Below are 18,429 nucleotides of genomic sequence, written 5' to 3' on the forward strand. Positions count from 1 at the left end.
GCCATCCTTATCTCACAGCTCCTCCTCCTTTCTGCATTTTTCTAGGCTAAAAGAACTTACATTTATGCTTCTGGCAGACGATCCTCCCTATGGACCACATTCCCCCAGTGTTAAACTGAAATGGTTTCTGGGTAAGAGGAAGTACATTAACATTTTCACTTAATCTTTTAAATTCTCAATCCACATCTTTTTTGTGAGCTAGGGTATGAGCTGGTGTTTATTTCTATAGATACTGTAAAATATATTTTTAAGCACTGGCTATGTGTCAGCATGTAAATAAATAAAACAAAGACAAGGTCCTTGACTTGGAACCCTCAGTTGCAAGGCAGGAAATTTAGAGGGCAGGAAGTAGCTACAAGCTTTTCTGCCAAGCAATACTTCAATCTCCCCACCCGCAGGGAAAGATTATCCTGTTGTTGTTTTAATCCAGCAGATGCTGAGCAGTTAGAAAAAGGGAACAAAACAACTGGAGGAAATATTGCCACCTGTTTATGTTGACTTTTACCAGACAAGAGTGGCCACCAGCTGTTGAGAGGTAAGGGATGAACCAAGGTGGCAACAGGAAAATGCTTACCCTGGTTCAATCTGGTTGTCAGCTTTTTGGCTGTTGAAGCGGGGGGAAGTACCAACGAAGTACTTCATGATGGCCAAGAGGCAAAGACAGGGTAGTGCATCTTGCTCACTAGCAGAGCAGGGCTGGCCTTAGAGTCTGGGCTGGCCTATGCATATACATACAGTCACATATGAGTCATGTAATTAACTCAGTTGCCTACTTGGTATTTATTTTCTCCTTCCTTACCGACTAAAACCTGTCTATTAATGGAGGCAGTAATGTCTGAGGAAAGATGACATTCCTTGGCCTCCCATAGCTAGCTGTTGTCACATGACTGTTCTGGAAGCATTGTGTGGTTTCCAGGAAGACTCTTTAAAGGGTGCTGACTCAGCTGAGTTTGTCCATTTTGTCCTTGCCCTTTTTCTTCCTTTAAGCTGCCAGGAATTTCAAATGATGGCTGATGGTCAAGTGGCTGTTTTTGACCATGAAGTGACCTTGAGAAAGGAACCTTCTTGTGGTGCAGACAGGAGCCCCTATACTGGTCTTGGATTGCCTACCTTTGGAATACTTTTCAGTGAGAGAGATGTGTCTTATTTAAGCTTTTGCTGATTTGAGTTTCTGGTAAATATAGTCAAGCCTGACCCTAACTGAGTTGCCTCAATAATTTCTGGCATTCATTTAAGATTCTTCATAGCCGCCAAAGTACGGTCAATACATCACCCAACTCTGTCTTTCTGACAAGTGTAAGAGAGCTGAGGCATGTCAGATGAGGAAACTGGGAACAAAGTAAGTCTTGCCCAATGCCACATAACTAGCTACTCGGAGGGCAGCAGGCTTTGGAAGCCAGGAGCGATCACCCCTAGAATTTTAAAAGCATGGGGGAAGCAGGTGACAAATTACCTTTAAAACAGATTTCGACTAATGAAGTAGTGGTTACCTTTAAAAGCAAGTATTTAAGGAAAATTTATCTCTTCAGTCAAAGGGAAGACTATCTTTAGGCCTCCTATCAAGGGGGCTGAAGTCACCTGACTTTAAGAACATGAGACTTCTTTCAAGTTGCCTCCAGAATACTACTGCCACATTAAAATGAATTATAATTCATTGTATTCTTACAGCATACATTAAGAGAATTGAACCCTCAAACAGGCTAAGACACATTTTGCATAAGCAATTAGTAAAATGAAATGTTACCATTTTAAAAGTGTAACAGACAATGATTAATGTAGAGTTGACAAAGTCTTTAAGATAAGAAGGCAATGCAGGTAAAACTGAATCAAGTGGATTCAACATAGAAAAGTTTTTAATGAGGCAAACATCAAACAAGCATATTGACTTCTTAAAAAAAACAAAATCTAAAAGTTTAATTACAAAAACACTTGTACAGAAAACTTGGCATTTCAACAGTTTCAAACACACGTACACATTTTTCTTCTAAAATTTCATTGTGTCAGAATCTGTCTCATTTTCCTCAGCTGCTCTTTGTGTTTTAATAAAAAGAAAGAAACCTGTAACACTGAATAGGCAACAACTTATTTCTTGAGAAGAACATATTAGTGAAATAATATCTACAAGTTTACTGGGAAATGTGAATTAGGTATTGTGTCAGCCTCTGAGCTCACTCACTCCATTCCTGGCTGGGCACAGAGGAGAGAGAAGGCAAAGGCAGACCTGCTTCACGGAACCTTCTTGTTTTGTGGCAGTTGAATTCCAGCCACCAGTGAGTCAGGTGTAGCTGCTGGGAGGGCCAGCATGTCAGAAGCAGGTTGCTATTTTGTGAAAATGCTTTCAAACTGCCAGCTTTCTTGAGATCTCATGCATTCTTGAAAATGGATGTCTCTCAAGTCAGTGTCAGCTATCTATCCAGACTAAGGAGAAGCTCTGGACCTATTACAGCCTTTCCTGGTGCACAGCACTGCTAATAATGCTGTGCAAAACTAACACAAAGGCGAGACAGAGAGAAATATGAGGAGGAAGAAAGGAGACAAAGTATTTGGCAGAAGGCAGACACAAACTCCAGAACTGGCTTGGCTGTCCTTCTGCCACAGACAGTGCATTCCAGCTTGGACTGAGCAGGCAGGGTGTCTGAGAGAAGAGCCAGGAATGGCCAGTCAGAGCAGGAAAACACAGAAGAGCAGGTGAGTTGGCAAGTTTATAGAGATAATGATGGGCTGTTATTCTAAAAGATGGCCAAGGTGGTATATGTATGGGCTTCATTACATGAAAATTTGATGTGTGTTCATGTAAGAACTTCTAACACGGTTGCTTTTTTGCTGTTGTTTTGTTTCCTTTGGGTTAAGAAAGAAATCAGGGGAGGAGATGCTGAGAAGACAGGAGGGTGCAGCAACATGATGGGGGTGTCTGGCTTGCACCCTGGCCTGTGAGCATGCTGTGAGGGGGCCACACTTCCACCTGCCCTTGGTGGCGTGGTGCCTGGACAGTGGGCTCAGCGTGCCCTGCTTTGGTTCCAAAGATCTCAGCTGCAACCACCAGTCTTGTGCTCCACAGCATCAACACATAATACAACAAAACCAAACCCTGAGGTGAAAATCAGAAACTTCTCTTCCCTTTTGCTGTTTTTTTTTTTTTTAAAATCAGAAGAGGGGAGAAGGAAGGAAAGCCTGTCCCTTTGACACAGACTCTGCAGTTATGATTAGAGGAGAAAGACGAAGGATGGAGAATTCCTCCATGTTCTCTTCTGTCAGCTGGCAGTATTCTGATGACATTTCTGCCACCCGTATCCATGACTCGGTACACCTCAAGCACACAGGGATTTCCTCTGTTTTTGCTTATAAGAAACTTTAGGATCTTTTTCAATACCAAGTGAGAAACAACTTTTCTCGTTCTGTCCTGTTTACCAATGACCTTTCCCTCAGCAAAAATATTCCACAAGTCACTGCCAACAGATGGGAACAGAAGAGCCTTGCTGGGCCCGGGACACAGGGTACGTGCAGGAGCGATGCTTAGAAAACAGCAGGCAGTACCAAGAGGGGAGGAAAGAGTGCTCCCCTTCAGGGCTGCAATCACAAAGCCTCCACGACAAGGGCTGGCACCCACTGAGCGCTGTGCGGGGTATGAGACACAGCCTCGCTCCACAGGACACTGTCAACAAGAAGCTCCTTTCTTTGGAGTCACAGCAGGACAATGATGGGAGAAGATTGGGCCTGTCCAATGAGAGAAACTCTCCTTCAGAGCCCTGCTGAGCAACAAAGCCCAGAGGTCAGAAAATGGAGACATCTAACTTGGTGGGGTGAAGAAAATATAAAAAAAATCAACCCCCAAAAGCATTAAAAAAAGAAGTGACAGCTAGGTAGGAAAACTGATAAAAACCACAGAGCCACTGGTAAAAGAGTCCAATCTGAATGAAGCAGAACAATGAGAAGGCTTCCTTTCTGCTGCAAAAGGTGCCTCTCTCAGGGGTGTTTAGTCAGCAGAATATACGCAGACCCACTTGAACAGAAGTAGAGATGATAGAAGACTGAAGACTTGCACACGGTCAAAGCTTCACAAGGACAATTCCATAGGAAGTTCACATACATGTTCCTTTTGCTGCTCCCTCACATGGCTTCCTGGGGTGAAGGCATGTACCTCATAACTGACGGTTCTTTCACAAGCATAATAATCTGTACGCCCTCTCTGCCTCCACTCAACTCAAATTTCCATGGATTGCTTCTCATTCTGAACAAGTAAAACCACTTACAGAACATCCTGGAGCTCTAAGACCTGTAGAACTGGGAGGAAAAAAAATGAAAAAAGATACCAAAAAGGTAAGCACAGATCAGAAAGGGTTCAGATTTTTGGTGAAAATACTGCGATGCTCTATTTTCAAAAGGGTTAAGGTGAGTAGCAGGGTTTATGTAAACCAAGGAGCTCACAAAGCTGCAAGCAGCCAACCTCACTGAGGCATTTTAGACATTTCAATGACAAACGTGGCCCTGCTCCAGTTCAGCCACAATGGGGAGGTTGGAAAATTGCCAGCCAAACACAGAAAACCAAGTATCAGGGACAAATTCGATGATGAAAAATGAGTACTTGGTCCTGGTCAATCAAACCAACTTTCTTTAAGTATAAATCTAAGGCTCCCTGCATGTGTAGGAAAGTACTATGTGCATAAGATGAATAAATTCTTACATCGATAAAAATGCAATCACATAAAAAAGTTGTTTTCTTTCCAATCCTCAAACAGGTAACTATCATTTCATTCAACTGAAATCAAGCAACATATGGCTTTTGATATATACAGTAGTCACCTCTCCATGTGAAATCACCCCCATGGCTTCCTCTCAGCTCCACTTTTTCTAAGTATAAGTTAGCCACAAAGAAAGATGACAGCTGGGGTAATTCTTCCATTGTATATCTATAAAAAATAATTACAAAATGGCTGAACAAAATTTTACATGATAATTGCTGGATTGTAATTTTTTCCTAATTACCCCCCATTTATCTTACTGCTTTCATTCTAAGATTTTTTTAGTGCTCTTCCTTGACACCCATCCCTACCTCCTTGTATCAATGTTCTAGAAACTCAACTGCATTTAGATACATGTGTTCTAGTTCTAGAATCTGCACTTGCCTACTTAGGTATTTTTAGGCAAGACATCTCACCTCTCTGGGACTCAATTTCTTTGTATGTACAATGATGGGATTTCTAAAGGCCCCTTCCAGCTCTAATATGCTCCTCTAAAACCATAGACCATTCGCTTCCTTTCACTCACTGGCTCCTGACAAAGGAAGAAAACTTTGCCAAGCCCATGTCAGAGTAATTAATTGTACCATGAATGCTGGGGACATCAGGCCTAGTTGTCTGTACATATTTGTATAATGAGGCCAAGCTAGAATTAATCACAGTCTTTATAACTGTTTCATTTGACAGTTTCAGAGCGTGTGGAGAACTAACTATTCTCAGTTATGTTTACGTGGCTAGATTGTAAGAATCTGTAGTAACAAAACCGTTCAGATTTTCAGCTACTCTTTCTTTTAAGGGAAAATATTTGTAGGTTAAAATCAAGGATAATGATAATGTTCTAGGTTTTCAAAGACACCTCAGAAAGCAGATATGACAGTTTATATCCTTAAGATGGGTAAAGCTTTAGGAAAGTCTTACTGGCCAAATGCTCAAAATGGAAAACCATTTTTGGCTCAAAACTCACAACAACTGCCCTATACCTATGTGAGGAGACACCATGTTATCAGTTACTGTGTTCTTCCACAGTCCTCCACACTGTTTCTCCCACCTCTTTCTTTACAAGCCTACCAGAGTGCTAATTGAAAACCCTGTGTGAAAATGAGAAGGGTGATGAGCTCCTGAAAATCCCAGGCCTAGATTTACAAGCTGTTCCCTTCATAAACAGCAGCAGTAATGCCATTTCTTTACTCTGTAGGGAGTCCAGTCATCTCTTAGAAGTATGGTCCATTCCATCTGGCTACGCACTAGAAGGACAGTAATCCTTTTCCCATCAGAGCACAACTGGGCGAAAGTATGACGAATCGCCCTGTACAGTTACTATTGGAGCCCGTGGCCAAGAAGGATAGAGACGACTGCTTTCGTCTCTGCAGGCAGACATGACCTCGTTAGATAAGAATTATAGGTTTTATTTATTCTTGCACATGTTGCTCAAGACCCAGACCATGTTAGAATATGAACATGTATATGAGTATGCTCATTTACCTGCAAGACAAATAAATAAAGATATAAATCCATGACCAGCCTTGCTAAGGAGTGTATCTTGCCATCCACTCTTGTTTTAGCATCCATATATGGCCATTCACTGTATGGTCCAACCCTAAGATTTCCACATAGTTTGTATGTCTGCAGGGATGGAACAATTTAACTGACAGACCAAAGGGCTGTCAATTGTGGAATGACAAACTAAAGGGTACTCTATCTCTGAGAATCTGAGTGAAAAAATAACCAGTTCCATTTAAGAAATGATACTGATGACTGACCATGAGTACCAAAAAGTTTATAAAGGCAGGACCCCTTTGGAAATGTGTTTTTTCTCTTCTAAAAGGATGTAAAACATATTACAAGTCATTTGTTGAATGTAGTTTTAAAACGTTTATTTTCTTGTTTCTCTCCTTTCACTTATTGAGAGTTTATATATTTTTTAATATATTCAATCAAGGCATTAACTGTTTCACTGTAAGTTTAGTCCACATTAACATTTAACACACAACTGTTACTCTGATCTTGAGTGGTAAATGAAAAGCTTACTTACATAGGCTTGTAAACATACAATGTCTCACTGACTATTGTGAATTATCGTTAAATTTACAGGGAAAAGGAAGCTTAACAATTAAGTGATACTTATTTTGTCCAATGTGTTGTTTGCGGGGTTATTTCCTTTAAGTTTCTCACTCAACCTTCAAAACCCTTTGGGAAACTAATACCTAAGAATACAACTTAATAAGTGACAAAGCTAGAATTGAGATCCAACCACAAAAATCATGCTCTTTCCATTAAGCCACATGGAGGCATGCATGAGGAAAAATTATCTTGATTCAGTTTTCCAACACTATTTACTACATTTAGCAACCAAGCAACAGGAATCTTAAGCCTCCAACTCACTTATTCAATGTCATTCCAGGATTTTAATAGTATTAATAAGGTCTAATGCCATCTTAGTTTTGATGATGTGCTGGCATGTACGAATCAAGTCAGTGAGCACTCACCATTCCCTAACGATCAAGCCTGTTCACAACTTCTCGAACTGTAGCTATGAAGTTTTCATTGTCTTGGGGATTAGCTAAAATAATACTGTGCAGTCTGTTCATATAGGAGTCGATAGTGTCCACTGTAGGTGTCTCTCCACTTCCTGAAGTGAGATAAGAGAAAGTAAGAAAAGCTTCCCCATTCAGTTCAATAGTAACACATATCAGTGATTCCACAGCAAAGAAACTTGACTCTAATGGGGTCTGTTCCACAGAGAAGATTTTAATTTCAGAAGAGAGACTTTCAGACCTCAAAGAAATGAAATTAACCCACATACTCTAAATAAACAGATGGACTACTACTGCTGCACAGCATATAGGAGTAGTTGCATAAAACAGGTTAAGGACTCTCTTAGATCTGCTGTGACTATTTTCAACATGAAAACATATATAAGAAATATTAGTATTTCTTTTCCTTCCCATTAAGACAATATCACAAAGCCAGCACATTTATATGCTCTGGAAAAGTGCTCTGGGGGAACAGGTGACATGGGAGAGGGGATCAAGAAATAAAAACGTCCTGTTATGAAATAAATTAATTCATGGGGGTGGAGTGTGCCTTATGGTGACTGTGGTCAACAGTATTGTACTATGTATTTGAAAGCTGCCAAGAAAGTGTATCTTAAAAGTTCTCATCACAAGAAGAAAAATTTGTTTGCAACTTTGTAAGGTGGTATAGGCTTCCCAGGTAGCACTAGCAGCAAAGAACCCACCTACCGATGCAGGAGAGGTAAGAGTTCAATCCCTGGGTTGTGAAGATCCCCTGGAGGAGAGCGTGGCAACCCACTCCAGTATTCTTGTCTGGGAAATCCCATGGACAGAGGAGCTTGGAGGGCTACAGCCCACAGGGTTGCAAAGAGTAGGACACGCCTGAAGTGACTTGGCGTGCATGCACACATCGGGGCACATGGTAACTAGACTTGGGTGATCATTTCACAGCATATACAGATATAGAATCATTATGATGTACACTGGAAATTAACACAATGTTATACATCAATTATAGCACAATTTAAAAAAAGAAAAGCGCTCCACTGAGGATTTATTACAGTTTCCACTATTCTGAAAATCAAATTAAGCTTAGTAGAAAGTAGATTATGTTAAAATATAATTGAAGAAAAATTTAACTGAGCAGAGAGTCTGAAATTTTGGATGATTTTAACCAATGGGCTGTGCTGTGCTTAATGGCTCAGTTGTGTCTGACTCTTTGCGACTGGATGGACTAGAGCCCACCAGGCTCCTCTGTCCTGGGGATTCTCCAGGCAAGAGTACTGGAGTGGGTTGCCATGCCCTCCTCCAGATTTTAACCAATACTGAGATTCTATTCCATTACCTACAGAAAACTCTGAGGAAACGACCTCGGAGTTTATTGGTCTTCCCCTTGAAGGGAGACTTCAGCCTCGCCACACCAACGCCAGCATATGCAGCACCTCCCCAGCCCCCACCGCTTTACACGACTCAGGTGGGGATGATGTTACCAGGCAAGGGCATGCTGGCGAAGCTGCTGGTCAGCACCTGCCGCAGGGTCTCCAAGTGCTGCTGTAAGACGGTGTTGCGGCTGCGCTCCTGGATCACGTCCACCTCCAGCTTCTCTACCGCTGTGCGCATGCTCTCCACGTGCTTTTGCAGGGCCGCGTTCCTCTCCTCAAATTCCATGTTGGATTTGCGAAGCTGACGGAGCTCTGCCTCCCGAGCTGAGGAAGCAAGCCCCCCAAAACACAGGTAACACAGTGTCTCTGAGGAGTCCCAGTGACTCTTCTAGAAGTTCTGTTTAGCTGTCTCTAATTAGCTACCCCTCCTCCCGTCCCTAGTCTCATTATGGCCTTTCTGATAGCAATTTCAGCAATAAAACGCCTGGCTCTCCAGAGTTATTTTCATTCTTAAAGCTGGTCATATTCTATACTTAAGACTGCAAGGAACAGCTGCAATTTCCAGTGTTTGTTTGGTTGGTTTGTTTAAAGCCGTGCTATGAGAAGCCTGAGGGGTTTCACAGGGGGATCCTGGGAGACTGGGCAAGCACAGCTGTGGGTCCAAAGCTTTATTGCAGTGGGGTCAGCTTTGCTCTTATTTATTTTATATTTTGGATATCCATGCAAGCTTTCATTTGTACAAAGGCTTCTTGGCTAACAGCCTGAAAACAACTGAATTAGTGATGTATATTTATTTCCTCTGATTCAGAGACTAAAGCTGCTTTGACAACACTGGCTGAACTTTCCTCACTGGTCTCTGAGTAGCTATTTTTAATACAGAGTGAAATAGAAGCAACTTTCTTCTTTCAGACCAGTCCCAGGGTCGGGAGTATCACTACCATTGCTTTTGAGCAATTAATTTCTCCTGACAACTAAATCCCCTGTCACAGATGTGAGGAACGCAATACGATCCTTTGGTAATCACCTTTGCTGTGGTTCAGGAATTCCTCTGTAAATATAGGGATGTCAAAAACAGACCGTTCCTTTACTTCTGCTTCTTTCTGTGAATCAAGAGTAACAAAACAGTTAATTATTAAACTAAATTAAATAGTAGTGCCTGAAGGCACAGTGGTCATGTTTTCCTTAAAGAAATAGTAAGATGAGCAGCAGTCAGTCAGTCTAGGTGAGACTGTGAAGAAAATGTATTCACCTTTCCTTTGGAACCAAACTTTCACAGAGCTCAAGCATGTTAAGTATTCAGATCTCTCAGGTGACAACTGCTGTGCAATGAAACCTTAAAACAAACCTACATAAATTTCCCTAATAGAGATGTTGGAAACCATTTCTTAGCTCTGTGTTCTGAATAGTCAACAGTGTACAAGGGAGAAAGTGACTGAGGTCGGTATCATTCAGTTCAGTTTAGTCGCTCAGTCATGTCTGACTCTGAAACCCCATGGACTGCGGCATGCTAGGCCTCCCTGTCTATCACCAGCTCCTGGAGCTTGCTCAAACTCATGTCCATTAAGTTGGTGATGCCATCCAACCATCTCATCCCCTGTTGTCCCCTTCTCCTCCCACCTTCAATCTTTCCCAGCATCAGGGACTTTTCAAATAAGTCAGTTCTTCACATCAGGTGGCCAAAGTATTGGAGCTTCAGCATTAGTCCTTCAAATGAATATTCAGGACTGATTTCCTTTAGGATGGACTGGTTGGATCTCCTTGCTGTTCAAGGGACTGTCAAGAGTCTTCTCCAACACCACAATTCTAGGTTGGTCATAACTTTTCATCCAAGAGGTAGGTATAGAGAAAGAATTTCTGGGTGATTTTTCTGTTGCTTCTCTTGGTTATGCATATAAAGTGCTCTCTGAGATAGGATGATGCAATCTAACTTTGCAGAGTGGACAATAAGAATTTTAAGCAGAGATTTGCCAGCCACGAGCAATAATAATGGTATTCCATTCGGACGTCTACTTTTACTTCTTCTTATTTACAAGGGCAGCATATAACGGGATCTTTCAGACTTTCTTTGGACCCAGGAAAAACAAACAAAACCAAAAAGTCAGTAATAACTAGGCTCTAAATATGAGAATGCCAAGGATTATGTGAGAGAAAAAATAATAAACCTAAAATTAATTCACCAATAAGCCATTAAAAATAAAAGTCTCACAAAACCACTGCAAAACATATTCCACAATGATCCTTGTGAATAAAGTCAATATTTCAAAATGCTTTAGCAGCAATTTCTACCATGAATTTAAAGTTGAAAACATTAAGAATATAAATTGTAAGTGTCTTGGCAGTGTTTAAAATCTTGCATAATATAAGATGGTAAAGAAAACAGTGGGAAATGAGTACTGAAGAAATTGCTAGTGAAATCTGAGGATTTCAAAACCTTTATAACATAAAGAATAGTTTAAAAAGTCTAGAAATCATTCCTGTAAAAACACATTAAGTGCCAGAGATAGAATGTATATTTCCTACTCTTGCCACCACTAGTCTTTTATCTTTGAACAGAAATATGATTTGGTGCCCAGCAGAAAGGCTAAGCAGTTAACAGCCTATGAGGGAACTCTGACAGCCAGGCTCCTGTTTTCGTATCGGTGCCTGCCTTGTTATGGAGGGTTGGGCTATGTGAACTGCCGGCCAAGGGCAGCTCATTAAGAGAGACATCTAGTAGGCTGGAAGTCTGAAAAACTATGTATTTACCTGAAGAAACTTTCAGAGCACTTAATTTTTGCCCTTCTACCTCTTAAAGAAAGAAAGTGAAGTTTTCCAGAATGATTTAAAAACAAACAACAGAATTATCACTGAAGGCCCCAGTTTCAACAGGCAAAGCTCTGCCTCTAGCCAGTTCTTGGTGGATCTCAAAGAGAATTAATGTATGGGTAAGAAAGACTGGTTCCAGAAGAGATCTTAGATATATCTCACAGTGGCTTTCTCTCAACTCTGCTGGCTTACCATATGCTTTAACTCTGTTACTGTATAAGATATAACAGATATAAATCCACAAATGACTTTAGATAAAGGCTTATAATTTTATCATCCCATCCTGTTCAGTCTCTTACTTAACTGTACTGGCTTGCTGCTGCTAAGTCATTTCAGTCGTGTGAGATCAATTTACTTAGCTATAGGTCTGAATATCTGCCAGTCAGATGGGTCGGTGGGGATGCCTGGCTCCCATTACCATGGTACCAAGAGCCCTCTCCAAGGCTTAGATTCTGCTCAGACAGGTAATTCTGTTTTCTTCCTTGCCAGAGCAGTCCAGACCAAGCTAACTACATAAGGGCAGAGGATAGCACCACATAAGTGCATTAACACACTGCCTCTTGGTACAGATTCTTAAGAGTACAAAATAAGAAACACCACAGCAATTAAATGAAACTGTTCAGTCTCTGAAAGGCCAAGAGAGAAATTCTACTTAACTGAAGAGTCGTCATAAAAACCATCAGCACTCTTCCATTACTGAGTACATTACTCGGCATTGGAGAGGATCCTCTTGGGGGCTCAGATACACTTAAGCTGCTCCAAGGATCACTCAAGGGATTAAAATCATAAGGATTTCATTACCTCATCATTGAAAGGGTCTAATTTGTTCAGGTTGAGTGTCATTTTGTCATTTTTCATAAATTAAAGGAGAAACAAAATTATTGTTTCTATCTTAGTCCTCACATGAGATTTAGATACTTTCTTGAGAGTAACACTAGCTGACTCCTGGGTCTAGCAGTCTGGCTTCTGATTTGAGAGAAGCAAGAATACTCTTCACTTTGGTTTTCATTCTATATATTGAGTGGAAGGTAAGAGAACAGAGGCCTTTTGAACTGAAACTATTTTGCTGTGATCTAGGCTCAGGGCCAGAATCTCATGGAGTGATATGCTTCTCTCAAGTGCCCTTTACTTTAAGGAATGCTCTCAATATTGTGTACCAGGCTGAAGTGCCCCACCGCTATGCAGAATGGTCTGAATGGCTTTCAGGTCAGCATTTCCTGAGCTCTAACAGGGCTCCCCAGTATCTACATTGGTAACAATGTCTTAGGAATCTAAGTTCCATTAAGGAATACAATAGTTTCTTTACTAAATATATACAAATAAAATCATTTCTGTCTCAAGTGGCAGCAAATTTTGCTGACACTACAGGCAGCCAGGACCATTTTTACTTGCAACACTGTTTATTCCACATAGTGTGGCGGGCACTGCCAAGAGACCTTAATAAGCCTGGGCTACAGACGCCTGGGTTTCACTCACAATTCTGCTTCTAACCAATTCAGTAAGTGATTCTGGGACATTCTCTCCTATCTTAGGCAAGTCATTTTCCTCACTGGCAAAATGAGGGGGTCAGGTGAGAGGATTTCTGAGGTCTTAGTAATTTTGATGTGAGCTTGAAAACTGTTTTATGGCATTTGCCATTTTATTCCTAATAGGATAAGAAAAAGGAAATAAGCATGTATTTAGAAATGTGATGTTTCAGGCACGTTGCAAGATACTTGCTCTTTTATAAACTTCCTCATAACTCAGTTCAGGCCACTTTATCCAAAGATATATATGTATATATATGTAATGCCCCCACAAAACCTAAGTCATCTTAAGGTCTGATTCAGTTGCTCCTTTCCATGGTGCTTCTGTGGCTTTTTTTCTTTTCCTACTCATAGTGCTTTCTTATTTTTCTTAACTCTTATTATACTAAGAGGTTATGTGTGGCTGTGTTTAAAAACTGTCAAACCAGTTTTTCAAATTGCAACTGTTTTGAAATTAACTGGTTTAGTACGATGTTATTCAATGAAAAAAAAAAAAAAACAGATAAAGTGAGTGACATTAATTGAGTCAACAACCTTACTAAGAGAGCTTTATCCTGACCTGGGCATACACCAGACAAGTTTATAAAGCCTAGTGTATACATATTTGAGAAACTACTACTGGCTTTCCACCTACTCCCTCCTTTTCTTTGGTTTTACATGTGTCTAATCCTGAAACAGGAAAATCACAAAGAGACTTATTCCTTTTCATATACTGCAGAAAGTCCTCTCATACTAAAATAACATATTTTATTAAAATGCTTAATTTCTAAAATCAGCAGCAGCAGCTTCTGCGACTGACTAAGTCTACTAAATCTTTTCTTATTACAACTATTAACTTTATTAGAGGCAAAAAATGCCACATATGGTTTGGCCAGCAAAATCCATATTGATGAAAGGAGTCAGTCAGTCATTGACTAGAAAATGTGAGATCTAAGATTTTACTGTCCATACTCTCTTTTGTAACTATTAAGGATAGAGAAGCTATAAAGGACGCTTAATAGGGAAAAAAAGAAGTTTAGAAAATTTATGATATTGGTGGGCAATGAGTAATTATACAAGTATCTGGCAGTATAGAAAACTTATAACACAATTCAATTATGATTTAAAACATATAGTGTACATACAGTTTCTCAAGCAAAAAAAATTTCATCCTAATTGGAACACAGAGATGTCATATTTAACTACATTTATATAGGATTTATATGAAAAATAAAATGTTCATATTTACCATGCTTCTCACTTTATAATTCATGGATGGTGATAAATCTACTTGAATTGTGAATCTAAAAGTTTTCTTACATTTTGAAGGTAACCAATACCAAATTAGGTATGAGAACTACAACTCCACAATAAATAAGTTATTATTTTGAAGAAGTGATTTCCTTGATTTAGTGAAAAACCCAGTGCATGCAAAAGAGTGCATCAGAAAATTCTTTTTGTGTAAGTTTCCACTGTTATTTCAACAAATGGGTTTTGTATAAAAACAAATGAGTATTTGTGGAAGAACTCCTCCATACAAGAGCATAATGCTAGATGGTATGTGGATGGGTACAGAATGGAAACTAGACCACACATGCCTTCAAAGAGATTATAATCCAAAAGTGTTAATGACAGAAGCACTTGAGTAACTCTGGCACCTTAGCCAGACCAGCTAAGTGCATAAAAGACATATAGAGAGCCGTGAGGTTTAAGGGAAGTTGGAGGAAACAGGAAAAAGCTTGAAGCAGAAAATGGAACTTGAAATAGGGTTTGATGGATGACTAGAATTTGGAGGCAAAATTGGATGATACAAGAGGATGATAAAAAAAAGAGTGAGGGAAAGAAAGTATGCTCATGAAAGGAAGAATATGAGCACAGGCATGAGGCAGGAAAGGACGGGGCACTTAGAGGACAGTTAGTATTTTTTAAGTACATAAGATATACATGGACAGTTTGGGAGTGTGGAATGGACATGTACATACTGCTATATTTAAAACAGATAACCAACAAGGAACTACTATACGGCAGTGGGTGGCAGCCTGGAGGGGAGGGGCGTCTGGAGGAGAAGGACACTTGTGTATGTAGGGCTGAGTCTCCTTCGCTGTTCACCTGAAACCATCACAACACTGTTATTCAGCTACGCCCCAATACAAAATAAAAAGCTTAACAAGAGAGACATATAGGAGTTAGGTTATTTGGAAAGGGAAATTGGCACTTAATTACAGAAAACCCTGGTTGCTGAGTTTGAATGTGATTTGGTAAGCAATGAGGAGTCACTGAACATTTTCATGCACGAAAATACCACACATTTTATTTTTGTACAATCATATATTAACTATAGGCTAAATATATATTTAAAGCTCTCTATGCAACACAGCCAACACACATAGGCCTCAATCCTATACGGGAACAGAGATCAAAATCCTATTGCTGAAACTGAACCAAATTGGGTGGGGGGGGGCGGGCGGAAAGACGGGTAAACAAATATGTGCCAGGGAAGAAAGGAGGCACAGAAATCAAGATATTGTCACTTGTGCTCTGCAGATGCTGTAAGCTGAATAGTGCATTTTAACTAAATGCTGGATTTCCTAAATAACAACTTACTGAGAGTTAGAATATAGTATCTGGTGATGATAAACTATGGTCAAGTTATAGCTTTTAGTTGGTCCCCATTTCTATACATCACTCCAGATTCCAGCCATCTTCAGCATTTAAAGCCAGTAAAATTCTTGGACCACAAGAAAGGACTAGAGTTAGGGGCTTTAGTTCAAGAACAGACTCATGACATAAGTGTCTGCCATATGCTAGGAATCCTTAAGCTAAAGGCAACTAACTCAATCCTAATTACAGGACAGAAAATGCTCTGCCATTCATTAAAAAACAGTCCAATAGCATTTCAAACAGCATCATCATTATATACATATATCACATGTACACACATACACACAATGGAGACAGAAAGTTAATTACCTCATGATCATGAGTGGCCTGTCGGGCTGCATCTAAAAATATGAAAGAACAAGAATATTAAGCTGAAAAACAAAACAAAATTTAAAAAAAACTTAAGGAAATGACCGTGCCAAAATATAGAAACTGCTGGTATATGTGGGTTCTCAAAACATCATATTTTCTCTAATAGCTTTATTAATCAGTCAACAATAGTTAAAGGGAACCCCGTCTTATAGGTTATGCAATTCGACGGAAGAGAAAACAGCAGACACAGTCCTCACCTTTAAGGAGAAAAGGGTGGGAGAGTGGACAGGAAACACATGCCAAAGGCTGTTTGCACAACATTACAGTTTAGCAGGCAAGATGCCCAAATGTGGAGAAGACGCAATAGCTAAGGAATGACAGCCTGTTATGAGTGGGGCTTCTTTCTTTGGCAGTGTTCCCTGAAAAGGGGGAACTTTAGCAATACTTTAACAGTGTGATGAACAATTTTACAGAAAACAAAAGATCCATGAAGACCAGGATCTTCTGTATCTTGTTTACCTTTGCATCCTTTATGCCTAGGTGAGATCCTGATATGTAATAGGACGTGTTCAACACATTTTTTGAATACATGCAAATAAGAATGAGCGAATTAAAAAGATTTACCACTGGAAGCTGGGAGAAAGGATCACATGAAAGGTTTAGAGGTGTCAGTGAAAGTGTTAGTTGCTCAGTCGTGTCCGACTCTTTGCAACCCCATAGACTGTAGTCTGCCGGGCTCCTCTGTCCATGGGATTCTGTAGGCAAGAATACTGGAGTGGGTTGCCATTCCCTTCTCCAGGGGATTTTCCCAACCCAGGGATCAAATCCGAGTCTTCTGCATTGCAGAGAAGTGCCTACAGTGGAAATAGAAGCAGTAGCACAGGCAACTAAAAGGGGTCTTGGAGTACAAGTCAAACTGTTGACCCTGGATATGGAAACCCAATTGAAATTTCTAAACAAGAGTAGTGTGATTTTAATAAAATGAAAATGATGCTTTAAGTGAATCTAGTATAATAGAGAAATGATAGAAACATATCTTTTATCTTTATTGCTCTAATAGTAGGCTTTATGACACTCCATCATGCAAAACAAACTACAAATATATTTGATTCTGGTTCTGATACCTTGCCTATGAGATTTGCCTTTCTGACGATCCTGGGTTTTCCTGCTGAAAACCTTGTAGGCCTCAGTCTTCTGATACTGCTCCAGTTCCTTCATGTAACGCTCCTTATCTCTGTCTGCCTCATCAAGGTAGCGCTAGGAAAGAAATGTGGAATTATTTTCAAGAAATAGATCTTACTGAGGTACAATACCAAAGAACTCTTTGAAGAAAACAAAAGATAATTAGAACATGGAAAGAAAAGTAAAAGTGGAATAAACTTTTGAGCATTACAAAAAAAAAAAAAAATCATGTGAAAAAAATCTCTCTCAATTATAAAAGAAAAAGGCAATTTTGACTTTTTAGACTATTGCCTTTTTTAACTTACTGAAGACAAGTTCTATTGAGGTCATTCTCATAAAAAATTCACAAGAAGATTATGGTTCTTCCTCTAATCCTATAGATAGAAGTATACATGGCCACTAGAGTCCTCAACACACCACATAGGCACACTTAAATCTTCCCAGGGGAGAGGATGGAATATTACTCTATTTCTTTATCCCCAACCCATTCTGAGGGGATGATCTCACACATCAATTCGCCTTTTAAGAGCCAGGAGAGAGGAGACACAAAGAACATAAAAAAGAATGACCTCATCCTATGGACCTAAAATGGACTACTATGAGAGAGCCTGTATCTATATGCCTTGTGCTATTAATTATTTAAACAAAGTTCATTGATCTACTAGGATAATTTTGTTTAATGCCTTGTACTTTTCATTCATCAATTAGGTTTAAGAAATAGAGTAGAAAAATACTGCTTCTAAATGAACACAAACTAGAGTCAGAAATTATGTTAATGGCCTTGTCCCACACAAAAGCCAGATATAGAGGACACCCTGGCCAAATCTGGGGCAATTTAAGTATCAAATTTACTTAGTAATAATTTATAAACCATTGGGAAAAAGAGAGATTCATATGCCTATACCAATAGTAAATAAATAAACAAATACATAAATGGAGAGAGGAAGAGGGCTCTTGCTTAGAATGCCAAGGGTCAACCAGCACATGTGAAGTGAGTGCTAGAGTTGGAAAATCATCATTTTGCAATCATCATGGTAAAGATTAGATCAAGGAGAAGTTATTAATGACTGCTAAATCTAGGGAAAATTCTGAAATGTAACAGACTATTTGCATGTTCTTAAAATGTCTCTGCACAGACTGCTTCTTAATTATAAGAGAAAGTGAAAAACTTTACTGAGTGAGCAAAATTAACATTACCAACAAGAAATAAATGACATTGTGTGCCTGCATATGTGATACTGTGAGAAGGGCCAACACCATCTATGCAGTTTTCTGACCAAGAATGCATGACCTCAATCTAATCATGAGGAAACATCAGACAAATATAAAATGA

General features: G+C 39.7%; 1 protein-coding gene across 2 annotated transcripts in view; it reads right to left on the bottom strand.

Annotated features, from left to right (window-relative positions):
* Positions 1-1,833: 1,833 nt before the first annotated feature.
* The window catches only part of HMG20A (high mobility group 20A), a 67,037-nt gene continuing 50,441 nt past the window's right edge, over positions 1,834-18,429 (bottom strand). Inside the window, exons 5-11 of one of the 2 annotated variants that reach the window (XR_006273543.1) lie at positions 17,039-17,171; positions 15,912-15,943; positions 9,656-9,731; positions 8,740-8,955; positions 7,223-7,365; positions 4,801-4,907; positions 1,834-4,281 (exon numbers count right to left, since the gene is read on the bottom strand). Coding sequence is in view for 1 of the 2 variants with exons in the window: in XM_043489518.1 (XP_043345453.1) it covers positions 7,229-7,365; positions 8,740-8,955; positions 9,656-9,731; positions 15,912-15,943; positions 17,039-17,171 (594 nt within the window). In the remaining variant the exon portion in view is untranslated. The remainder of the gene's footprint in view (positions 4,282-4,800; positions 4,908-7,222; positions 7,366-8,739; positions 8,956-9,655; positions 9,732-15,911; positions 15,944-17,038; positions 17,172-18,429) is intronic. The other variant, XM_043489518.1, reaches the window with a different exon arrangement.

Source organism: Cervus canadensis, chromosome 17 (genome assembly GCF_019320065.1).
Source record: "Cervus canadensis isolate Bull #8, Minnesota chromosome 17, ASM1932006v1, whole genome shotgun sequence".
Lineage (NCBI taxonomy): Eukaryota > Metazoa > Chordata > Mammalia > Artiodactyla > Cervidae > Cervus > Cervus canadensis.